Source organism: Cololabis saira, chromosome 5 (assembly GCF_033807715.1).
Source record: "Cololabis saira isolate AMF1-May2022 chromosome 5, fColSai1.1, whole genome shotgun sequence".
Taxonomy (NCBI): domain Eukaryota; kingdom Metazoa; phylum Chordata; class Actinopteri; order Beloniformes; family Belonidae; genus Cololabis; species Cololabis saira.
This window is the reverse complement of record NC_084591.1, coordinates 23,312,262-23,338,926: the sequence shown is the minus strand read 5'-3', so window position 1 is coordinate 23,338,926 and position 26,665 is coordinate 23,312,262. Positions and strand designations below refer to the sequence as shown.

Sequence of the window (26,665 nt, the reverse complement as noted above, 5' to 3'; positions counted from 1 at the left end):
GAGTTACTGAGACGCCGGTATAGTATATATATTTTTTACATCTTACATTTTTGTTTTTCTATATTTTCCGAGAATGATAAGATCAAAATTTACCACAGAGGAAATTTTAGCCGTCTCTCCTCGCACTTATTTTTATTTATTTATTTTTTTAAATAAATCAATGATTTATTCATTAATTTCTTTTCCAAAATGTAAAATAATTAGTATCAATGTGTTATTTGTTATTATTGATCATATTTTATCTTTGGTGTTTTACTTGATTTATTTACTTGATTATTTGTTTTTTTTTGTTTTAGCTTTATTATTTGACATTCGCCTGAAAAGCACTTTGAAATGTTTTTTATAGTTACAGTCTTAATTAATATTTATTTTTGTCAAAATACAGACTTTTAGAGGTCTGTCATTACCAGCTGCTGGGTTATGCAGCTGCCGGTAAAATGGGTGCAGTAAGTTCACAACCTTCCCTCAAGGTGCGTTTAAAGTGTCGAACAACAATAGTCATTATGTGTCACTCTCTTGAGTAATAAATAGCCTAATCACATCTGATGACTCATCTAACTTTCCCAGATTATAAACCATTACATCAGCTGTAAATGAGCTGGGATGGGCTCCAGCAGCCCCATGTGACCCTGTATGGCATTAAGTGGGTATAGAAAATAGCTGGATGGATAAATTGACTTCATCAGTTAACCATTTTGCATGTTTATTTATTCAATTTTTAGTGTAGTGACACAAACTTTCAAGTTTCAAATTTCAAGCTTTATTGTCAGATATGCCATATAGGCATACAGCATAAAGGAAATGACAATTCTCTCTGACCCACGGTGCAAAACACAAGTAATAAAATAGAAGAATAAACAATAAACAGTCCACAATTAAAATGACATTAACTAAACTTGAATATTTACCAAGTTTGAGCATGCCCGACAAGGAATTTGACTGCGGTTATTTCGCTCACTGTACCCAGATTTAAAAAGTAGCAACAGTAAATAAACAAATGTGGCACTTATTAACATATATACAATTTAAAAAAGTGAAAGGTACAGCAGTACTGAGGTAGACGTGATTAGATTATTGGGAGGTGCGTTGTTACAGCGTATTGCACGCTGATTGATTCTCTGAGACTCTATGAGTGATGAGAGTTCATCAGAGCAACAGCTTGGGGGAAGAAACTGTCTTTGTGTCTGGAGGTTTTGATGTAAAGTGCTCTGTAGCGCCGTCCAAAGGGGAGGAGTTCGATTAGTCTGTGTCCTGAGTGTGAGGACAGAAGTATTTCCATGATGAAAAAAAAAAGCAGGTATCTCTCAGTGATCTGCATGTGAACCTGTTGTGGACAGGAGGATTTAAACTGAAACTCAGTCTGAGCTTGTGTTGTGGAGACTCCTCCCTTCCTGTGAAACGCGGAAATATGAGGAATTTTCAACAATATCCGACACCATTTCCCATGTCAGCCAGCACTGTTAACATCTGTTGTTTTCATAACTTCACATTAACGTCAGTGTAAGTTGCAGGTCTTCTTTAAAGTTTTGTGTCAACAGCCGAAGCTTCCTGGTTGGAGTTTGAGAGGCACCTTGTGGCTACTCTGAGGCTACGAGACTTCCTGTTTTCCGGTATCTCATTTCAACAATGCCCCTTCAGATGTGGCCACATAATCACATTTCTGTTAAGACGAATGATGGAAAAGCACTCGGGAGGGGAGGTGAAATGGCACAAGGACTCCCCACTGTGGTATAATCCCTCCTTATTGTCAGGGATCAAATCATTTACGCAAACCCCACGGCTGTGTGGTGACGTATATGTACTCGAATCTCTATTTGCTCTGTTTCACTATTTCAGACTATGTTTTACTCATATTATTCAATGAGGATCTGAATTAAAGCTGCATCCAGCTGTAAGAAGAAGATCAAACAATTAAAAAATGGCAAAATTATCTGGAATATTTGCAGAGCCATTAACTGGTTGAATCTAAAAACCCCAACAACCAGTATATTAATTTGAATATACCGTATGTCATTGTACTTGTGTAACATCACAGAAAAGACAGTTGATAGGATTAGCTACCCATCCATACTGCTCGTTTTGCCCATTTGGCACAGTTGGTACACTAATGCTCACTCTTTGGGGCTGCCCTGAGGTGTTTACATTTTTAACATGTTAATCTATATCTTAACAAATATGAAATATCCCATGGATCCTGCATTACTCCTTTTTTAAGGCAAGGCAAGTTTATTTGTATAGCACAATTCAACACAAGGTAATTCAAAGTGCTTTACATCAACATTAAAAGCAGCAAGACACAATTAAACAGTAAATAACACATAAAATGATAAGAAAAGAGGTAAAATAATAAAAAAGCACAAGTTGTTAAAACGTAAGGGCAGTAGAGTACAGCAGGTAAGTATTTAATTTAAGAGTACGCTTCAGTAAACAGTAATGTTTTTAGCCCTGATTTAAAGGATCTACAGTTGGAGCAGACCTCAGGTCTACAGGAAGTTTGTTCCACCGGTGAGGAGCAGAATAACTGAACGCTGCCTCACCTTGCTCGGTTCTGGCTCTGGGGACACACAACAAACCAGATCCAGATGAACCTCAGGGGTCTGGGAGCTTCATATGGAACTAACAAATCCAGCATGTATTTTGGTCCAAGACCATTCAGTGCTTTGTAGACCAGCAATAAGATTTTAAACTCTATCCTTTGACTCACTGGAAGCCAGTGTAGCGATTTCATGACCGGTGTAATATGGTCCAGTTTCCTGGTGTTTGTAAGGACTCTGGCGGCAGCGTTCTGGATCAGCTGCAGCTGCCTGATTGATTTCTTGTTATGGCCTGTAAAGATGCCATTGTAATAATCCAACCTACTGAAAATGAATGCATGAATACGTTTTTCCATGTCCTGTTTAGACAGAATCCCCTTAATTCTAGCAATGTTTTTCAGGTGGTAATAGGCAGATTTAGTGATAAACTTTAGATGAAGTTCAGGTCTGAGTCAATAATTACACCAAGATTTCTGGCTTGATTTGTAGCTGTCAATGACATGGAGCCAAGGTGAGCGCTGATCTTTTCCCTTTCATTTTTAGGGCCAAAAATGATCACCTCTGTCTTTTCTGCATTTAGCTGGAGAAAATTCTGGCACATCCACTCATTGATTTGATGAATACAGTTACTCAATAAGAGTAAGGGCCTGTAGTCATGTGATGACACTGAAATATAGAGTTGTGTGTCATCCGCATAAGTATGGTAGGAAATGTTGTGATGTTCCATAATCTGAGCTAAGGTAGCATATAGATATTGAATAGAAGCGGTCCGAGAATGGACCCTTGAGGAACACCACTAAGACACCTCTAGATTTCCAACTAGCACAACCTTGAAATGTATATTTCCTTTCCATTCACTGAATTAAAAAAAAAAAACGTTTTGGGTAAATAAAGCTATTTCAGGATGGTCTTAATCTTGAAGTCGTGCGGTATTCTATGCAACGGATCAGTCACTTATATCTTTAAGATAGGGTTCATACATTTCTCTTGTTGTTTTGATCCATATATACACAAAGACATAAGTAAACGCAACATGAGGAATATCCCAGATTGTTACTCTTGCCCTAAAATACCACAACTGTAATCCATCTGAACAGTTTGTGCAATTATCCAGCGCTGGAAGGCATAGTCACACCAATTACATCAGTAACAGCATGAATATGCTGCATTACATGCCATGTATTCAAGAGGGATCCTCAAATGGATTTTAAGAAATTAAAAATTAACAAGCAGCATGGCTTCATCAATGTTGGATGTTACATAAAAGAACATCTGAATGCAGATTATTCAGAGAGTTAATGGCCAGGCAGCATTTTTGACGATGATCAACTATAAAATATAAGATAAAAAGAAAAGAAAAAAATCAGGAAATTATTCATTTAAACTTTGCAAAGAAACCACAAGTATTATAAAGTTGAACTGTTTAAATCAAATATAGCTGCCAGTGACAGGTTGGGTTTACTAGGATACCGTTTAGGCCTCGACATGAAGTAATGTAAATGTTTATAGGTGTAAAATGGTAACAAAATCTACCTTTTGTTGTGCAGGAAAAACATAATATCAGTTATTTTCTTGTATTTTGTAGTATTTTGTTGTTGCTGCTGTTGTGTTCAATGGTAGCTAAGATGCTGGATGTTTTCTGATCTTCAGTTCTGATATGAGAAGTGTCAAATCTTGACTGACTCACTCTGACTGAGCAAGACTTCACAGCTTCAGACTCCATCCTCCCCTCGGTGAAGTTTCTCATGTGTGGGGAGCACACACACACACATACACACGCACACACACATGCCCAACACATACACACAGCCACCGGTGTATTTTCTCAGCTTCCCAACTTTGTTGCAGCAGGGCAGGCAGCAGAAAAGCCGTCCCATGGGGGGAAACAGAAGGGAACTCATGAAAACTTAATGCAATGAATGCAATGTGTCCTCATGAAATTTTAAGAGCTCTCTTCCTTTTGTGCAGTCAGTGTGCTAGATAGAAAAATAAACAGAAGTGGAGGGATTAGTGCAGCCGCAGCAAAGAGGATCATCACCTGACAGCCCTGCACACACACACGCGCATGCACACACGCACACACACACACACACACACACACACACACACACACACACACACACACACACACACACACACACACACACACGCACACACACGCACACACACACACACACACACACACACACGCACACACACGCACACACTATCACAAAGTGAAGAGGTTATAGAGCCATCAGTTTAGGCCAAACTTGTCCTATTTATTTTATCTTATTTCCATTGTTGCCATAATTTTAAGTTAATTTATTTGCAAACATAAATGTAAACCCACAATGACGGATGGCCCATATTTGATACATAAATTAATTTTTGAGACCATGGCAGCATCCCATAATCAAAAAAAGAAAAAGTTTTATAAAATTTTAAAAATAAATAAAACCAATAAATTCAAAAATAAATTAACAGAAGTCAAATTACCCAATATTTTCACAATTATGCAAAAAAATATTATTTAGAAAAACTGTTAAACACAACATTTGTGGTGTTCTTAATTTCAGTTTATTAGAAACACTGGAATTTTAAATAAAATTCATATTTTCTGTGTATTTCATATGCAAAGCATTAAAGGGTTAAGTATCATTTCAAAATACTTTTACTTTCCTTTATGATACTTTACATTTCCAACCTCCGGGATTTTAATAGAGTATACTTTCCTTTTTACTCGACCAGAGCTTCAGCCATTTAATGTTTCTCAAATGTTGATTTTCCAAACATCATGAGAATTAATAAAAAATATATATTTCAAATTCAGGAGGATCACAACTAAATTAAGAGAAAACAAAAGATGAAGTGAAGAAAGATGAACTTGCCGTAATAGTAATTATCACCATCATTATCACCATTGTTGTTTTCTAAAACCTGCTTCTACAGATATATGAATCATGTATTTAAGTTTATAATTTCACTAAAAAGAATACCCAAAAAGCCCTGCCCTTTATTTAAAAATGCATCAATTCCACTTAGTGCGTGCCTTGACAGATCAAACTCAGTTGTAATCCTTCAAACAAAGGAGAGAAGCTTTATTGTAAGGGGAAGAGGAACACAATCATGACTCACAACCACATTTTATTTATCATCTTCTTACAGTCAGACACAGAGGGCTGGACTTCCCCCTCCTCTGCAAGCTGCACGAAGCTCGGGACATTTCCACAAGCCGAGGCTTGGAGATCTCACAGCGGTGCTACATTCCTGAGAGCTCAGCCAATCTGCAGCAGATCTGAACCCTCCTGTTTTCCACCACAAAAATGGTGCCAGTGAAAGCGTATACAGAAGTGTAAACAGGAAATGCACATTAAATTAACTGTGTGCTGTCCTTCATTCGCTGAGGCTACGGTTCTGGGACGTTTTCAGTGTTGTTTATGTGATAGTTCTGACTTTTGGACTGGGAAAATCAATAGCCAAACTCGATATACATCTTTTACCGTAACTGCAGCATTATTCTGTAAAAGTGGGCTGATAAGAAAAACGGACCTTTGTCCTCTGGTACGATCCAAAATGGCTTACAAAACCACGAGCGTGTTGCACAAGCTGATACTTGTCTTGGTTTTCATTCCTTCAAAATCAAATCAGCCATTTTAATCTACTACCTGCCTCGTGTACTTTGCCCCTTCTGTTCCTGTAAAGCACTCTTTCAAACCCGCCGCTACTTTTATATCACATTTAATAAAAGGCAGTTTCACTTTCATCTGCACACCGCCCTTAGATCTCTAGCTCCGGCGCCAAAGTCAGTTTGTGGTGCACAGTACACTGAAAGATAAACCTTTACAAAACATGTAGCTCAGGGTAAATACACAGGTCGGGGAACTTTGTTACCAAAGGGGAAACTATTGGTGGGATGTAAGTAGTCTGAAGGGAACATTAAGTTCCTCCCTTATGTTTCAGCAGTCAACAGAAGGTCAATTCAAAGTATTCAGATCCTGTATTGTAAACATTTACAATATCTTGTTGGCCACATTGAAAATAATTAAACACAGCTTTTAATTGTTAGAAATTAATTGTACTGATTGGACTAAGTAGTGATATAAATTTCATTCTCACTAGGCAATGCGTACAGTGATCTGTACAATATCACACACGGTTGAATATTTCACTAAGATTTCTTGCGAGGGTTGAAGTTATTGTGGGCGTAAACGGCCTAAGAAAGTTGGAAAACATTTCCCACTCTCAACTCTTTCAGTCATGTCATGTTTGGTAGTGAAACGGCTGAATAGCTAACACACTGAAGTGCAACTTTTATCACCTTGGTGCAAACCTCAAAACCGTCACCGACGGCTGCAGGTTGACTTTCTGAGAAATCCAGCTGGGTCACAGTTACTCTTGAACAAACCGCCTGCTGCCTCCCGAGCAGCGCTGCCCAACCTGCCCAACACGTTAATCATAAACAAGTCTCCGAAACAATTGAATTCTGCAAGTGACAAGGATTTTAATTTAGTTTTATTTTCCTTTCGAATGTTCAAGTACAGATCCGGGAGACACAATCAGTGGCAAATACTTTCAAAAATGTTATCACGCTTCGTTTTAGGGTCACAAATTTTTCCACTTTTAGCAACAAAATTCCCCTCAGGCTAAGACACATGGACTTCTTGTAAACATGATATAAATCAGTCTTTGATTTTGGATTGCAAAAAGTAATCTGGTAGAAAAATATCTCTTGTTTCATAGATTTTTCTCAAATAACGAATATTTACATGAAGTACCTCACAGTATAATCTTATCTGAAAAAGTACATAATGTAAAATCAAACACAGAAAGGTCTCAGAGGGGTAAAAGGCCTTTGGTTTTCATTAAAAAAAAAACAAAAAAAAACAAACTGACAACAAAATGACCATAAAAAGTCTTTTCACTGTCCTGTGTACAAAAGCAGTGATGACTGGACTGGATATTGTTGGGCGTCTTGCAGGTAAGACTCTGTGAGGCCAGATTTCCACAGGTTTAAAAAGATTCATTCAAGTTCAGAACAAAACCGTGGCTACAATCAGGTGTCGCTCCTGAGGGCCGCAGGACCACAGAATCTCCGCTGGATGAAGTATCCCAGGACGATGAGCAGCATCTCCGAGGTGCTGCTGAGGGCCACGATGAAGGGCGCCTGCGACGCAAAGTCCGCCTCAGTCCTCTGGAAAGACAGCTGCATGACAGCGAGGGCCAGCAGGCTGTTCTGCACGCCCACCTCGATGCTGACGGTCTTCCTCTGCGGAGGAGCCAAGCCCGCCAGCTTCGCCAAGGCGGCTCCGACCACCAGGCCCAGCAAAGGCACCGTGACCCCGACCGCCACGATCCGGGGCTCCACGTTGGCCAGGATGGACGCGCCCATCTGGTAGGCCATGAAGATGCCGCCTATCATGAGCACGAGGCTGAAGGGCCGGATGAGCACCAGCAGGACGCGGGTGAGGGCGGGCAGGCGCAGCTTGATCAGCATGCCCAGGGAGATGGGGATGGCGATGAAGAGCAAGGTGCCCAGGATCTTGACGAAGGGCACGTGCAGGGCGGCGTGCACGCCCAGCAGCCGGCCGTACAGGGCCGAGGACAGGGGCATGGCGGCCGTGGCCACCACCGTGGACACCAGGGTCATGGAGATGGCCAGGGTGACGTCCCCCCCCAGCAGCAGGCTGTACAGGTACCCCCCCCCTCCGCCGGGGGCCGAGCAGGTGATGACCAGCCCCAGGGCCAGCGCCTTGGGCAGCGAGGCCAGCAGGGACACGCAGTAGGCGTACACGGGCATGACCAGGAACTGGGCCCCCACGCCCAGCAGCAGGGGCCAGGGGCCCCGCAGCAGCGCCCGCAGCACCTCCACCTCCACCTTGCAGCCGAACGCACACTTGTTGACGAAGATGAGCGGCAGCAGGGCGAACAGCAGCGGGTTCTCCGAGAAGTGGGCCAGCCCCCCGGACTGCACCGGGCCCCCGGGGGCCACCCTGATGGCGTAGTCCGTCCTCTCCTCCACCAGCACCGGGCCCCGGGCCAGGTCCAGGTCCAGCAGCTGCAATGTCAATTTATGTCAATTTTATTTATAAAGCACATTTAAAAACGACCGAGGTCGACCAAAGTGCTGTACAGCATACAAGAAAATAAAACAATACCAAAAGAAAAACACAGTACACAGTAGGGCTGTGCGATTAATCGATTTTAAATCTAAATCGGATTTATTAATCACAATCGATGTTAAAAAAGGAAAATCGGAAAATCGATTTTCCTTTTTTACAGCTGGCTGCATTACAGACAGAGCTCGTCTAGTCATCTTTGTTTGGTCAAGAAAATTGTAAATGTTGTCACTTTACTAAACTCAAGGAGGATTTAATTCAATTCAATTCAATTTTATTTATATAGCGTCTAATACAACAGATGTTGTCTCTAGACGCTTTCCAGAGATCCAGAACATGAACAGTATCAGTATTTACAGTATCTTTCAATTGCACTTCATTCCCAATAGGGAAATTTGTTTGCTATTTTTCTTTAAAAATAAAGATAAAATATTTGAAACAATTTATTCCATTGTCTTTTGTAGTTTTACCAAAAAAATCGAAATCGAAAATCGCGTTTTCAGAGAAAAAAATCGGGATTTTATTTTTGTCCAAAATCGCCCAGCCCTAGTACACAGTGTAGAAACAATAAAATCACTAACATACTAAAATGATCAATAAAATAGTAATAAAAAAATAGAGAATAGACGACAAAGAACAGACACATAAAGTGCACAATCACTTCACACAGACGTGGGGAACTAATTTGTCACACACTAAAAGCCAAAGAAAATAAATAAGTTTTCAAAGAAGACTTAAAAACCACTAGGGTCTGGGCAGATCTAACATTTAGTGGCAAGCTATTCCACAGCTTAGGGCCCCCACCTGCAGCAGCAGCGGGGCCCGGCCCGGGAACCCGGAGCGGATGCTGATGGTGTGGCTGCGGCTGCTGCTGGTCACGTTGAGGATGCACAGAACCTCCGGGTCCAGGGAGCGGACCCGCACCGCCTGCTGGCCGGCGCGGCCCCGGTACCGGCTGGACACCACGATCACGCCGTACGTGTTTTCGGGGAAGTCGAACTCCTGCGAGGACCCGTCCCCGATGCGCAGGTACCCGCCCGTTAGGTTGGAGCCGTCCACCGTCAGGTCCCCGGCGGCCCCGGCCCCGGCCCGGGCCCGCTGCAGCTGCAGCAGCAGCAGCAGCAGCAGCGGCAGCAGCAGCAGGGACCCCCGCACACGGACCGCCTCTCCGCCAACGGACATCACTGGCTCGGCGGGGAACGGGCTCGTCCCGCTCCCGTCATCTCCTCGCCGTCTCCCCTGCCGGGCTGCAGCTCACGGCCCCGGACGGCTTCTCCCAGGGAAATGTCGGTCACGGCAGAGCGCAGCCCCGCAGCATCGTCTCTCCGCGGGATCGTCCTCCTGATGAAGAGGAGCGGTCTGTTTCTGGAGGAAATGGGGCGAGACTGGCGGCGGCCTCAACAGCGCTTCCGCTCCGGGACTTTCAAAATAAACGTCATGTCATACAACATTCAGGAAAATAACAAATTCCCACCTTGATGCAGCTGATATGAAGTAGGTTTTGTTTGGTTTTTTTATTTTTTATTTTATTCATCTTTATTGATTTTTTGGTGTTGTTGTTGTTTTTCTTCTTTTTGTTTTGCTCGTTTTTTGTTTTTTCTCCATCAGTTTTTAGGGTTTTGTGTGTGTGTGTGTGTGTGTGTGTGTGTGTGTGTGTGTGTGTGTGTGTGTGTGTGTGTGTGTGTGTGTGTGTGTGTGTGTGTGTGTGTGTGTGTGTGTGTGTGTGTGCTGATGATCTATAATTATGTAGTCTAACCCAGTGGTTCTCAAATGGGGGTACGCGTACCCCTGGGGGTACGTGACATTTTAAAATATACATATATTTAAAAAGTAGCATCCATGCAAAAATCCTTTAAAAATAATTATTTCATAAATAATTGAGGAAAATATAAGTCTAAATTCATAAAATTATTTTTTTTCTTCAGGAGTAGGGTATTCAACTTATTATCCTAAAACCCCAGAGTATCCCCCACACCAGGATGGTTCCACCTAACCTGTCAATCACCTAGCTTCAACTGTCAATCACTTGGACCAACGATGAAGTCGTGGTTGAAGCATAGCAGCAATATTTTTATGTTTAATAAATCAGTTACTGATGGCACAGTGCTCTGTTTTAGGTCTTTTTTTTACAACCAAAAGTGCTTTGCGCTGGTTAGGGGGTACTTGGCTGAAAAAATATTTCACAGGGGGTACATCACTGAAAAAAGGTTGAGGAACACTGGTCTAACCTTCTTTGTTTTTTGTTTATAGTTTTCGTCTTGTTGTGTCTTTTTGTTTTTGTTTAATTACTGTTTTACTTCCTAAATTGAGGGGAGATCCGCTGCATAAGCCTGTTGGCTTTTTGACCTGTCCTGTCACATTTGTTCTACTATTTTGATTGTAAGTGTTACTTTTATTGTGTGCAAACTAATAAAATAAAAAAATAAAAAAATAAAATAAAGAACAATATACAATGATAACATGGATACATATAATCAAAGATACACATTATACATTATACATTGTCCCTTTTTTTTCTTTTTGTTAACACACAAAACCTAACTAAGGAACAGAGTCTCTACTATTAAATAATAAATAAACAGATGAGTAACAAATGATCAATGGAGGAAAGTAATGGATGAGCAAAAGTGGCATACAAAAAACAAATACAGTGGTAAATTCAAATGCCAAGGGGTAGAGTCTTCAACGAGTTAAAATAATCCATGAAGGACTGCCATTTATGAACAAATTTAGCTGAGTTGCCTTTTACTGAATATCTCAACTTTTCCAATTTGAGAAAAAACATAACATTTGGTTTGTTTTTCAGCATTGATGAATGAGATACTCGTGCTATCAATGCAAAAAAAAATAATGATATCACTTTGCACATAGCATCCGTTTCAAGTCAAATTTCTCTGCTTAAAATCCAGCCCAGGTAAAGCATGAGATCAAAAAATATTATTAAAGTAATCTTATTTCACTGCTACTTAAACTATTACTACTCCTGATATAAGGCCTAACATATGAACCCTAAAAACCAAGAAGACCCAAAAGGCAAACAGCAGCGGTTTTTCAGAGAAATGGCCAGTCAACATTTATTGAATTTGAATGTAGTACTTTTTTCCATTGGTAGGTTAGATCATTAAAAAGCTTTTCTTAAAGTTATTCTTAAATCAAACAAAATTTGTAATTTCAGAATTTCACTAAATAAAGAAGATGAAAAAATATATTTTTCTGTTTTTCAAGCCAGGATGGATTTGAAAACTAAATTCTAAAAATATAATATTAAATTAAAGTAACATCTTTTACATTCTCTAATTACTACACCTGTGTTAGAAAACTGAAACTAATCACAGCTATGATAATATTTCATTTAAAGTATATGCTTGTCGTTTCTGGATATTTTTTGTGTAAAGTCAGTGATAACATAAATGACCATAACATAAGTTTACTGTCAAAATTATTTATCGTATACATTTATTTGAAAAGAAAACTCCCATTACTTCCGGCCTTTCGCTATGTAACCGAGGTTACCTTCACTAGGCTTCACAGGGAGCCAATCAGAGCGCTCGCAGTGTCGGCCTCTCTTCTCCGTCAGACATAAGCAGATGATCACATGACGGAGGGACGCCGTGATTTCCACCGACCTGGGGGGCAGCCAGGGATTACCCATGACACACAAACACAGCATGTTAGGCCTTTAATTCAGAAGAGAAGAGCCCAATGATAATAATAATAAATAAAAAAACAACAGCCTAGGCATGAAACAATAACTGAGCAGATCATCAAGATTTTTGAAGTCCATCAACCATATCTGAGCAGCATAACACATTTAGATAATATTGTTTTCTGTTATAGTTTCTGACCTTCTCTTTGTCACAGGCGCTGCCATCCATCCCAGCTGTCATCAAATAAGAGGCATTGTGTTACCTGGGCAGGGTTGCCAATCCATCACAGTGCTACACGTGAATGAGCAACCACACACACACTCACCCGTACGGACAATTTAGAGCAACTATTCAGCCTAACATGCATGTAAAGGGGGTTACAGGAGGTTAAAGTGCACACCACCAAGCCGCCATCTAATGCTGCTCAATTGGGAGAAAGCTGTGCAGTTGCTGTTTTGGGGTAGCCTACGTGTCTTAATCATTAATTTACCATGGCTCTGACTGCAAGCAGTATTTTTTGTACATCATGTCTTATTCAGCAGGAAGTCCCCTTTCACAATGTTTTTTATTTTTTTTCTTTTTATAATAAGATGGAGGGATTCTTGAACTCCCCTTACACAAGCATACCCCAAACAGAGGTATGACTCACCAACCAAATTGATGGGATGGGAAAGATTGCAAAGAGGCACACATTAAAAAGAGAGACACAAAAACAAAGATTTGCAAACCAGCCCTCAAAATGGTCAAATAAAATTTAACCAAGGCATAACACACAGCTACTCAAATGAAGATGACAAAATAACAACTCAAAAACTAAAACAATGAAAAACACAGAAGAAAAAAACAACAAATATATTAAAATATTGGGAAAAGGGCACAGGGAAGCAATGGACAACCATTAAGTCACAAAAAAACAGTTGAATTGTTAGAAACAAAAAAAAAAAAAAAAAATGCACACAAAGAAGAATCACAATAGCTACAAGATGTTAAACAGTAAAAAAAAATTACGGTATGTTTGCTTTTGAAGGACGGTAAAGTCACTGCACATTAAAATATTAATTATGGATTGGTGCCCGGCGGGGTCTTTCTGTGTGGAGTTTGCATGTTCTCCCCGTGGTTGCGTGGGTTCCCTCTGGGTGCTCCGGTTTCTTCCCACAGTCCAAAAACATGCAGGTGAGGTTAATTGATGATTATAAATTGCCCGTAGTCGTGAGTATACATGGTTGTCTGTCTGTACAGTATATGTGGCCTTGCGAGGGACTGGCGACCTGTCCAGGGTGAACCTCTGTAATGAGCTGGGATAGACTCCAGCAGACCCCCGTGACCCTGCAAGGGATACAACGGGTATGGAAGATGGATGGATGGATGGATGGATGGATGGATGGATGGATGGATGGATGGACGGACGGACGGACGGATGGATGGATGGATGATGCTTTTTTTCTGCACCCACAGAAAATGAGAGTCAGTATTTGACCTGATGCTGAGTTTGTAAGACCTTTCCTCAAATCCTTGGTATTTTCAGAGCAGGGGTGAGACATCCAACAGAGACTAAATAAGATTCTTTCTGAGACTAGATTCATGAATTCTTACTATGAGCAACCTTGGTTACTTCCTCATCTGCAAATCTACCAAAATATGAAAATCTGCAGTATCTAAGAAAAATGCTCTTTTGCAGCCAACCTGACACCCGGGTGCTACACAACCATGCTATCACCACAGTCAGACACCCAAACACATTAAGTGCCTAAGCCTTAGGGCACAAGCAATCTGGTGCAGTATTTGAGACCCTAGGATTGTGAAAACCTTTTATAGCTTATATATAAAAAAAAAAAAACAACAACCACCCTGCGATAGTCTGGCGACCTGTCCAGGATGTCCCCCTGCCTCTCACCTGAAATTAGCTGGGATAGGCTCCAGCAGACCCCCGTGACCCTTTACACTTTAAAGGATAAAGAGGGTATAGAAAATGGATGCATGGATGGATGGATGGATGGACAGATTGATAATCATTATTGCAATGGCTTTTTTTCTGTTCATGTTCATTTTGAGACAGACTGAGAGAGGCTTTTCTTTTTTCTAACTGACCATGATTTCCCCAGCATTTCACCCATGACTACCATTGTATATTGTTCACTGAATGTTCTGCACTAATGCAGTAGTCACAATAAACTTGTTAAGCTCAAATGTCCCTGTTCACTGTGTTTCTCGCCGGGTCTTGCTCCTCCCTGTTGCCCAATTAACCCTCAGTGTCGCCCTCACTTTCTGTTTTCTGACCTTTAATCCCCATCATGTTGCACGACACAGATCCTCCCTGAGCAGGTTCCTGTTACAAACCCTCTGCCAAGTAGGCCCGTGTTTATTTTGTTGTGCGCAAACAGGAGACACAACAATGAAACCTGACGCTCATCTCACGGCAGCACTAACGGGGAACTCCATTCTGTCAGCAAAATCCTTCCCGCATCTTTTTATAGCAACCTGCTCCTGTTGGGAGTCACCAGCACATTTAAAAGCCATTTTTATTTCATAGCGTGCAGCGTTGTCCCCAAGCGGCGGGTCAGTGAGGTTACAAAAAAAAGCTTATCTTGCTGTGATTAAAAATAAATGATTAAAAAAAACACTTCTGGGACGGCTTATATTCGTCATCCGTTGTGTTTTCATGAGTTGTGTGGCCTCCTTCTGTCAGCGCGGCTAAGTCGAGGCTTCCAGAAAAAGAAAAAGGCGGGGGAGTCCTCTATGGAAACCCTCAGCGCACGTCAGGATAACCTGCTGGTTGTGTGCGCTCCGGCCTTTGCTCTGACATCTCATGGAGCGACAGCCAGTTTGTTGTGGGGCCTGCAGGCACGCATATTTCCTGCCTGGCATTTATGCTGCTCCACTCCACAGGCTGTCCCATTACTCATGGATGGGCTGATAATTTACCTCGTGACTTATTTTGACTTAAGAAGAAAAATGAATAAACTGATAAAGAAAGCTGGCTCTGTTGTGGAGCCTCTAGAACCGATGGTGCAAAGAAGGATGCTTCATAAACTAAAAAGCTGCACAGGTAACCCTGAGTATCCTATCCACGACAACACTGTCTTTGGTCAGATCCTCTGCAGCACAAATCACTACAGGAGATTCTTCCTGCCCAGAGCAATAACCATCAACAACGACTTTTTACAGAGACTTAAATGGCGACAGTTACTGAAACGTACAATTTCCCCTTGGGGATTAAAAAATCCTTATTGGGTTGAATTGAATTTCAAAGAGGAAAGAGGGATGCAAAACAACCACTATTCCTTCCCTGTTTAATGTCTTTGTTGAGAAATGACAGGGATATTCTTTGTGAATGAGGTTTCACTTGTATACTGAGGAAACAAAGCAGCTTGTATTTGCACACTGCATGAATATTTATAAACCAAATGTGATCCGCCTTGAGTTGCAAATGAGATCATAAGCAGCCATGATGACTAATCCAAACGCATTGTCCTGAAAGGCCAAATTAGCACTGGGTCACACAATACTTATCCACCTGGCAGCGACGAACAGCAAGGATTTGGTAAATGCTGCCAGCAGATGAGAGTTTTAGCATTATAGTCACATCGCAGGAAGAGACTTCAGGAAGAGAATGCAACATTTTGTTTCCATCCAGCAAAGAAAAATGAGCAATTTTCAAACACTGTACAACAAAGTACAGTTTCTACAGTATGTATGGTGAGTGACTGATTTCAAACGTGTTTAGTTCCAGGTTAGGTTCACTAACCCTTGCAGGAGGAGACACCAGTTCCGGGTCTCTGTTGTACACAGGATCATAAAAGGCAATGGTGACAAGTAAAATGCATTATTTTGAATTGCTAAATTGGCACTGAGCCACACAGCAGTCATCCTTGGTTTCATGGCCTGGTCGAAGTATGTGTTTTGTTTAAAATAGTGTAAATGACTCCAGATGTCTTAATTCAAATACAAGAGGACAGAAAACAAGTGTAAATGACTGTGGCTGCTATTCACATTTGTCTCATGACCACTCACATCTGATTAACTTTTGGAGGACCCAAGCCACAGCCAGTGGACCAAAATAACTAAGTAAAGATATTAAACCAAGATCAACCTCAAACAACTATAAAATTGATGAATTATTATCAAGCCTTCCAGCTGTTTAGCAGTACTTTCCCCTTTGTATCTGCCGTTTCATCAACATGACTATTAAAATATATATTTATCTACTTGTTTCTTCTTTAGTGTAACGACTACCGACCCATCATGTATGATCATATAAGCTCAGATTTCAGTTAAAGTGTTTAGCAAATGTAACTTTTCGAGACATACCTCACCAACTCTGGTGTCACATCTGCAGATCTACATTGTCCATTTCTTATGACTTTCACTTGAATAATGATATTTTTGTCTAACCATTGTTTAGCAATCAGCAAACAATATTCACATGTCTGATTTTGGACTTAAATGCACTGATCTCTAAGACAGACCGTAATTCCTACTCCCTTCTAAACACAGGTAAAGTCCAGAGTTCATGGGGAGGTTTTACTGACCCCAGTGTTTATTTTTATCCTGTGGTGAAAAGAAACCTTCAGTCTTTATGTTTTTTGGTCCATTGACTCACTTGAAGTGGTAAGACGGCATTCGACACAAAAAAACCTTAAGTCACATGATGGACAGCGTCAGAGGGGATCATTTTATTTTCACAAGATAAATATACAAAACAAAAGTGCTGAAGAGTCAGAAGAACTTGAATAAAAAAATAATCCCTCCCCCAGTTAAAATGGACACAAAACTTGAAAACCAGAGATGAAGCTGCTTGTTCATAGGTGGAGCTCCAGCTTCTCCATAACTCCCCTCCTTTCTCACAGACTTATACAATCAAAGAAGTAGTAATAACTGAAACCCATCAAAAGCACTTATAGGCAACTCAAAGCAGAACTGCAAGCTTACAAAAAAACAAAACAAAAGAAGCTGTCTCCTATTCACTCAAACATATCTGCTGATATACATAATTTTTCCTTTTGTCTTATAACGTTATCCAATCTTGATGGAGACCCTCTTTACACTTGCACCTCCTGGGATAAGAAAAGTTAAATCAGGATCCAGCATCAACAATAAACCCCTCTGATGTGATTCCTGTCCTGAAACTGCTCAGACTGGAACAGAGACAGGAGGGGACAACTCCTATTTAGAGAGAAAGAGGCTTCGAAAAAACCCTGGATGAGGTTTCAGTGTGGCTTAAATCAAACACAAAGTGATCAAAACAGATTCAGAGATAATAAGTGTCCAGCAGCTAACACCCACTGGAGCTCTCAACTACTGTCAGTCAGGCACTGGCGGAAGAAGCACCTATGCAAGCACCTGCACGCAAAATAAGGCGTTTAAAGCATCAACTCTGAATACAAATAAAAAATATGGTCTGAAACAAATGTGAAAAACAATAATGGGAGCAAATATAACCCACAGAAAAAGAAGGGGATTGTCCATTGTTGTTTACAGTATTACAATAAAACCATTAAACGTGGATGAATTTGATGATGGAGGTAAAAATACATACTAGTGTTACAGACATCTGTTTTAAACTGATGCATCTTTCCAAGTACTTTTAAGTCTCCTTCCACAATTATTGACTGAAAACAGAGCTACAATGAACCAATTAAAAAAAAAAATACACATCTTCCCACCCTACATCGTGTGGCACCCAGAGATGCCCACCTCCCTTATAATCTAAAAACTCTTCAAATTGATTAACATTTGTAAAAGGTCTTTGTGTTTTGTACAAAGTTTACATCCAAAATCCTCAGATTTTAGAAGGAGGGGTGAAAAAGGAAAGTAAAATGAGATGCAATGGGATATTAGAGAGGAGGATAAGAGACAGACAGAAACAGGAAGGTGAACCTGAAAGACGCTCATGGCCCTCTTCGTGGTATTTCTAACTGCGGTGTGGTTGGGTGTATTTATTTATAGGGTAGAGGACGATGGTAACTGATACACTCATTTAGTCCTCTTTGTATGAGCAGTTCAATAGAAACACAGCGCAGCTCCTATCGTCACCGCTGTAACACGCTTGTCCTCTTCTGTGCAGGTGTCAGCCCGTCGCCTCTCCAGCAGCAGCGTTCAGTTTCGCAGAGCGGCCAACCTGAGGGGGGGAATAGTGGGGGTGTTGAACTGTTGTTGTTGACTAAACATTACATGAATGGATCAAAATGTGCAACAAAAACAAGCTTCCAGTCTCTCGGAAACAGCAACTACGCAATGTTTTTTACTAAGAAAAATATGATCAAGAAACCGGTTCATTTTTGGTGAAAGTATAAATGATTCTGGTCATGTGATTCTCAAATTAATTGAATAATTTTGCTCACAAACCACTAGAAACTTAAACTGAAAAAATATTTTCATTATAATTCCCCATAGTCAGAGGTGACGTCTTCTAAAAGCTCAGATTCCAACACGCTATTTACCATCATAGAAGAAAAAAAGCACTGATTCCTAAAATTGAATACAAAATAATCCAAATTAAATGATTTGATTGTTGAAACAATAAGGAGTGTCTTGATTACTTATTTCGGCTTAAACTGTAATACAAAGTGCAGAACAGCCTCTGATCAAATCAAATAATAAAGAAAACTGTGAAAAATGTCATCATTCTAAAATTTGTCGGACAAACCCTTTAAGATCCAACATAATAGAATGAAAAGGGTAAAAATGTGAATGAATATTAAAAAATACTAAGGCCAAGGCGATATCCCCAAATGACACCAAATTGTGATTTCATGTAAAACAATAATACTTGCAACATGAATTGTGAACATTCTTGGAAGAAGATCTACAATGTCAGTCACACCACAATCATGTTTTAATCTACTGATGTCTTTTTCTTTTTCTTAAGCAACAGGAAGCTCCTGATTTGTTACTTCATACCTGGAGCTCTCTATGCTGGAGGGGGAGACTTCAAATAAATACCCCAGGGTAAACAAAATAATGCCATAGTGGACAAAATGGGAACTACACTTGGCTAAATTATTCTTAAAGTTAAATCTGTTAAAGACAGGAATCACTGTGTATGAAAAATAGTGAATGTCTTGTGAACAACGCCGTGTAGCATCTGAAACTAGCTGATGTGAGGCCATTTCATTTGACTACTCAAGTGAATCTTATCTCTTTGTTGTGCAACATCTCTCTTCCGGTTGAGCTGAAAATGCATCATAACTCGTCTTCATTATCATGGATTTGCAAATCTCATTAATAGGGTTTGTGTGGCTGCAGCAGCCTGCAGTCATACACTTTCCTTAACTCAAGTTCGAACCTACCTAGCTGACAACAATAAACTAAGGAAGAAAAACAACTTATTTTAGTGATTTCACAAACCCATGTACTGTTGTTACCTATAGACACCACTAAATATTTTTCAATAGAAGGATGTCTACTTTTTGCTGTGCTTGGTAAAAAAAAAAAAAATAAAGGATCCCCATAACCTTTGATCGGGTGGACAGGACGCACGTTTGGGTGGGCACAGCCCACCCCTGCCCCAAAACCGGCCTCGAGTTCCAGGACAGAGAGGTCCGACGGGAGGATTAGAGTGAGATGGGGCAGTCTCAAACGATTTAAAATATTGCACAGTGTATGCCCAGCTTTACAGGTATGGAACAGCATGTGAGCTGGCTCCATCTTATTATTGTTTTTGATTTCGCAATTACATGACTTCACACAATACACGCGCTGGGTGACGCCTCCGCTCCGACGTCGTTGCTACGGCAACCCGTCAGATCAGTCAATGATGTGGCGCAGTCTGAACAGAGCCAGATCCGATTTGGACACTTGCTAAAAACAGTGTGGACAGTCAGCCCACGGATATAAGAAGGAATCAGATACGAATCAGATTTGCCTGCAGTCTGAACGCGGCCTTAGTGTTTTGGTCAACATTGGCAGTTCATAGATTTGTCCACTTAGAGCTTATTTTGCTTGGTACACTTTAAAATTATTATTTTTTAAACAGGACACAAGGCAGAAAAATAATTTTTGAGGATTTAGAAATAAAGTTGTCACATAACTTGTCCATCAGGACATACTGTATCTCCCATGTTTAGATTATATACAGGATTGCATGTTGATTAGATGATGTTGCAGAGTAGTGTTTTCATGATCGACACGTGTTAGAGCCACAAACCCAGTAACAGTAGGGTTGTAAATACTAGCCTCAATGCTGGGGCTTTTTTTTGGTAGACCATGGTCTCGTCACTTTTCAAACATGTAATATTTGACTAGACTAGATGAATGACTTGTCTACCATGTTGCCCAACAATCCTATTTTAACCAGACACTTGTACAAAGTACAGACTGCGCCTTACCGCCGAGACAGCTGGTCCTCCCTCTCCTGGCTCCTTGAGGTCTCTGGGTCCAGTGAAGAGGCTCCGGCAGGAAGCTGGTTGAGTTGATCCATCACCTCCAGGCCGCTCTCTTCTGCTATTTGATGGATCAGGCTATCTACTTGCTCCTGAGGCGTGGTCAGTGTCATTGCTGAGCTCATGGAGTCCTCCATCACCTGGTGCAGGGTATACAGGTCACAGACAGAACAACAAAAAAGGGAGGCCGGAGAGAGAAAAAAAACATGATTTTTAAAGCGTGAGATCTGTTTGAAGATACAAGTACAAGAAGATCAGATGCACAGAGACTGTAGGTACTCACAGACGTGTGGACATCAAGGTTCTGAACTTGGGTTTCAAATTTATCCATGACTGCAGAAACCTTCTGGAGGTCCATGGAGTTCAGAGCTTTGTCCAGGGCCTTGGTAACCTGGCCCATGTTTTTAGTCACCTGAAGGAAAACACATGAGACAGGTTTACAATGCAATCGGCTCATGCTGGCCAAAAGAAAACCTGGGTCTTTATCAAATATAGCTTTGCAATGGGATAGAAAAAGTTACTGACTGTAATAATATGCTAGAGGCCGAAAGGTATGGGCACCCCTGGCGCTCTTGGATATGAATCTATGAGTTTCTGTGAGAGTCAGAGCCAAAATCCAGATCCAGGGGAGAACTTATGTGAATGAGGGACACACAATGATTTTCTAATCTCCATGCTTAGAAATTAATTACCGTTTCCATAATTATTTACAGAACAAACTTTGATCTCGACATGGCTACCATAGTTACTGGGAGGAGGAGGGGCTAGCAAGATGAAAGAAGAGAAGAGGCTTTTCTTCTCACTTGTTTACATGTCAAACAATACCAGAACAACTGCAAATCCACATCATTCTTAATTGATTGGAGAAATATAACGCAACTAAAAGCAGTGACGCCTCACCCTCAACAACATTTTTTCAGGTTTTGTTCTTTGTTTTATCGATGTTTGTTTGTCTTTTTCCTCTTAACAGACAACAGAGAACTTTTGTAGCCAGGACATTATTGTCCACATTTTCACCTGAATTGTAGAGATGACACACAGCAAGGTTGTAAATTCACAATCTTTCATTTGAAATAATAATTACTTACAAATTTCCACAGGTAGACTATAGGCTTCGGTGAAAGCTACCAGTTAAAGATGGATAAAAATTCTTTCCTTATAATTATTATTATTGCAGTTTGTTTATCAAAGAGATCCAACAAGCAATTGTATTGTTTTTGTTTCTTTTGGTTGAGCTGCACAGGGTATTTTAAATACTTCCAGCGATGAGTTAATCAGGTTCATGCACATGTGCGTTATGAACAATAACATTTTTTTTTTAAATGTACTGATAAATTACAGGTTTCTGATGATCGACAGATATATTTGTTTGAGGTTCATTTCACTACTACTACTGTCATTTAGCAGACGCTTTTATCCAAAGCGACTTACATCTGAGAGAACACAAGCAAGAAATCACATAAAAGGTTGCAGCTGGATCAGTGCTGGTCAGACTGCTGCGAGTCCAGCTGAATTTAATTTAATTGCTGGTCCCAGCTGCTTAAGACATCACTGAAATCCTCTCGTAGCACTTGGACTTTCTATTATGATTTGTGACAACATGCTAGTTTAGTTCAGTAAAGCTGAACCCTAATCTAATCCCAGTCACAGGCGTATCAGTAAAAACTGTTAATTCATCTGCTTTATCAGCATCGTGTGAGTGAGCAGTTACTTACTCCCTTCATGGTGATAGCAGTCTGAACTTTAGAGGCCACTGCATCCACTCGTGATGACATGCGCAGCCAATTAAGACCTTCATTTTTTTTCCGGATGGAGTTCTCTGCATAGACTCTGGCACATTCAACATTTTTCTGTTGCAAAGCCTGTTGAGACAAAAATGTTGACATTATTCTTCTGTAGTAAGATGGGTTTAAAAACATACAATATTTTTCATAAGCTTGCTGCTTTGTTGTAGAGAAATTAAAGTGCAATTAAACTGTTATGACTTTCATCATGAATTGAAAAAAATAAACACTCATATTATTTCCATAGACTTGTTTGATTATTTGCTTTGCTGTAAAAGATTTGAGAAGTACACACACTTTCATCTAATGGGTGGTGAGGTGTAGAATTACATTTATCAACTGTAAAATACAGACTCAGCTTGCAAAGTTTAAAATGAATTTAAGTCCCATTTTTCTATAACATTTGAGGAATTTCATGGGTCATGAGCAATGTGTTACACAATCATTTAACAAAATACACAACCGATTTGCCATAAATTAAAGCTTTAAATATTTTTTGACATTTTCTTTTTGATTTGAATTTGATGGAAAACTAGTAATTATATGAAATACTCATAGAAAGTGTAAATATAAATTACATCAGACAAAATCAATACATCTCAGTACACCTAATAGTACTAAAGGGCATTATATCTCAAAAGAAAAAAATAACACCTTCCTCCTCATATCAAATGAATGTAGACTGTGTTAAACAGCATGATAGACGAGCAGCTGTAGAAGAATATATTAGCTGTAACTGGATATTAGAAGTGATGACTATACTGACTCAGCAGGAAAACATTGGATTAGTCTGATGACTAAGATAGCGACCATCATGTCATAACACCCATTTTTCCATCATGAAACAAGTTGTACAACTATAACTTGCGTTATGTTCAATCCAAATATGACATCAATACTGGTGCTGTGTAAAAAACTTGCAGCTCCGAAGAATTTATTAAACATTAGGATAATATCCACACATCAGTTTCCACCGAGCCACTCCTTGTTCACAGAGATAAAGTTTTACTGCCCCCTGCTGACTTATGTGTGCAATTTCCCATAAATACATACATAACTGCTACATTTTTATTCAGATGGCATTTAGTGCACTGAATTTGTTCACCCTTCGCTTCTGCTCTGATCTTTGGATGAGATGTGAACAGACATATTATGTCGCCTTACATAAAAAATATTTTGCATCCGTTACTGTTGAGGTTTGCACACAATTTACATATTACAATGACAAGAAAGTGATTCTGCTTCTAAAGGCTTTTTTCTTCCCAGTAAAGGAGACCCTTGATGCAGGAATAACGTGCGTTTCCCAAATCAAAGGCTTCCTTCACTTGTCAAGAATATGAAAGTTTCCATATATATAGTGAGGAAAACAGGAAGTTATACATGGGTAGAGTGGAAAGCAGCCCCACCTAAAGTTTATCATGAGACACTACAACATACCAACAAGAATAATATATCACTGTATTCAATATCATGCGATGAAAAGAAAAAATAACTAATAAGGATAAGGAGACAGAATCCACCTGTCTGCTGCTCTGTCTTAACTTTGTGATGGAATGGAGAGTTGTCCAAGCACTACTGGACCTGTCGCCCAATGAAAGTTATCAGTATGTTGACAACAACAGTCAACATGCTGATAACTTATTCAACTTTTACAGTTGTGATAAAAGATATGTTGGTTAACGGAGCCAGACTGTTGCATGTGAGGTTGATTCAAACACTTTAAAAACAAGCTTTTCCTGACTGTTGATGGCAACTGTGTTTCACTCTCTTAGAAAACAATGTGTCTCATTTACCGTAAGCGTTTCGTCTGTAATAGTGGGGTCAAAACAGGAATGCAGAGAGAATAACATGCATGTGTGATGATAATGATGATGATGATGATGATGATGATGATGATGATGATGATGATGATAATAATAATAATAATAATAATGTGGCATCACTGAACAAAAAGTATTGCAGGCAACAAAACTTTAAACAATGCAGACAATGGTGACATCACTTAGCTAGGACAATGTCCCAGTAGTTTAATCTTAAAAACTTACTCACCTTCTTGACTTTTGCCTGCTCCTTTTCAGACTCCTTCTCTGCCTTCTTTGCCAGTCTTTCAAGCTGCTTGGATGTGAACTTTGAAAAAAGGAGAAACATTTACAATAATAATCTATACAAAATTAAATGAGCAATTAAATTCTAGTTGTCATGCCTCGCATAAATTAACATGTCCTTAGTAACATACCTTTAGTTGGAAAAGTGTGTCTGTGGAAAGACATAAATCAGAGTGAGAAGAGCGTTTTCATTCAAATAAAACAATAAACTTGTGCTCCAAAAATGTTAAATCACAAACCAAAAAATGCTAATGTTACATAGACAAAAAAGTGCCTTTAGTCATTATTAGGGCTGTGCGATTAATTGATTTTAAATCGAAATCGGATTTATTAATCAAGACGATTTAAAAAAAAAAAGGAAAATCGGTTTTCCTTTTTTGCAGCCGGCTGCATTACAGACAGAGCTCGTCTAGTCATCTTTGTTTGGTCTAGAAAACTGTAAATGTTGTCACTTTACTAAACTCAAGGAGGATTTACAGTATCTTTCAATTGCACTTCATTCCCAATAGGGAAATTTGTTTGCTATTTTTCTTTAAAAATGAAGATAAAATATTTGAAACAATTTATTCCATTGTCTTTTGTAGTTTTACCAAAAAATCAAAATCGAAATCGAAAATCGGGTTTTCAGAGAAAGAAATCGGGATTTTATTTTTGTCCAAAATCGCCCAGCCCTAGTCATTATACATTAAAACATCACCATCTTTAAGCAAATTCAATCTAGTACTCGAGACTTTTAAATATTAACACAGAAAATAACATCTTGGCTTCAATCAAAATTTGAAGAGAAACAATATGGACAATCTACTCATTCCTACTGGCATTTATTGTTGTCTTTGTTTTCTTTTGTCTTTACATAATACATTTGTTTTAATCTTAAAAGTATATACATACATAAAACACTGTATATCTACTTATCCATTTCACTTGATATAGATTTATGATAGTTGAGTTTTTGTTGCGACCATTGACTCCAATCGATCAAGAAAAGAAACCCGAATCATTTATTAGTCTATTAATTTTCCTGGACGGTAAGCAAGAGGAAATATTTTATAATGTAATAGTATTAAAGGCATCTCAAGGATTTGCATGTGAACTTCAGGAAGTGTATGTTGGTACCGACAACTTCAGGACATTGATGGACGTGTAGCGTTCATAATTGCAATAACCATTTGCTTAAAACAGAAGAAATGTAATGTGTCTGGCAGCATCGTGAAATCGAACTAAAGTCCGCTTTAATAATCGTGTAGGTGTCGATTTCACACACGAATGATGTGAGAGTTACGAGCTCTGACAGCTAAACGACTGGATCACACCCAAGCTAACATGCTAACGTCAGCTACCATGGATTAAACATGATGTAGCTACAAAATAACACCAAGGGCTACGTTTATCCATCTGGCATAACACGACATACCCTCCATCTTGACATAAAAGTAGTGTCAGACAGCCCAGGAGAAGATATTTGCAGCTGTTAGACGAGATAGTTGATTTGTTTTGGTAAAGCGTCGATCTTCCTGGTTCAGCTGTTACCACGTGACTTCTTCTTCTTCTTCGGCTGATTCCGTGGTGGTTGCACACACCGCCACCTGCTGGTCACTGCGGGGAAGCACAAGATAGGTGGGGACTAGGGTTGCCAACCGTCCCTTGAAAAACGGAATCGTCCCGTAAATTTTATAAACTAAAGTGAAAAAAGTAAAAGTACGCGTCCCGTATTGAGCTGAAAAGGGACGCACTTTGTCCCTGTGAGAGTCAAAAAATAGTCATAAAATGCCAATGCAAAATGGCATTGAGCTGTTGAGTTCATATGTTATTTTTTCTGTTTTACTACAACTGTAGCCTACAGTCATGGCCTTTGAGGCACAAATACGTTTACAAGTTTTCTACAGACTTTCTGTTTGCATTTTTGTTATTGCACTAAAATGGGCACTATTAGAGAATGGATGTTTTGCTTTCTTTCTATTGTTTTCTATTGATTTATAAAATTTTAAGTTAAGCAGGACAGGTTTTTGTTTAAGAAAGATACTTATTTTATTCAGTTCATTTTGTTATTTTGTATTGAACTGAATTGCTGGATAATAATTAGTTTTCCATGAATTCATGGCATTCAAAAATATGC

The 26,665-nt window shown here is 39.7% G+C and overlaps 2 protein-coding genes across 2 annotated transcripts; both read right to left on the bottom strand.

The window, feature by feature from the left end:
- Nucleotides 1-7,010: 7,010 nt before the first annotated feature.
- On the bottom strand, nt 7,011-9,994 carry slc10a3 (solute carrier family 10 member 3). Its single transcript, XM_061721278.1, has 2 exons — nt 9,437-9,994; nt 7,011-8,571 (listed from the first exon to the last, which is right to left on the bottom strand). Exons 1-2 carry the CDS (start codon nt 9,812-9,814, stop codon nt 7,570-7,572), a joined length of 1,380 nt encoding a protein of 459 aa, XP_061577262.1. The 5' UTR covers nt 9,815-9,994; the 3' UTR covers nt 7,011-7,569.
- Nucleotides 9,995-16,925: 6,931 nt separating this feature from the next.
- Nucleotides 16,926-26,094, bottom strand: chmp1a (charged multivesicular body protein 1A). The gene is made up of 7 exons (XM_061721277.1): nt 25,964-26,094; nt 24,681-24,700; nt 24,494-24,571; nt 22,376-22,522; nt 20,944-21,072; nt 20,607-20,800; nt 16,926-18,397 (listed from the first exon to the last, which is right to left on the bottom strand). Exons 1-7 carry the CDS (start codon nt 25,968-25,970, stop codon nt 18,376-18,378), a joined length of 597 nt encoding a protein of 198 aa, XP_061577261.1. The 5' UTR covers nt 25,971-26,094; the 3' UTR covers nt 16,926-18,375.
- Between the last annotated feature and the right edge of the window lie 571 nt (nt 26,095-26,665).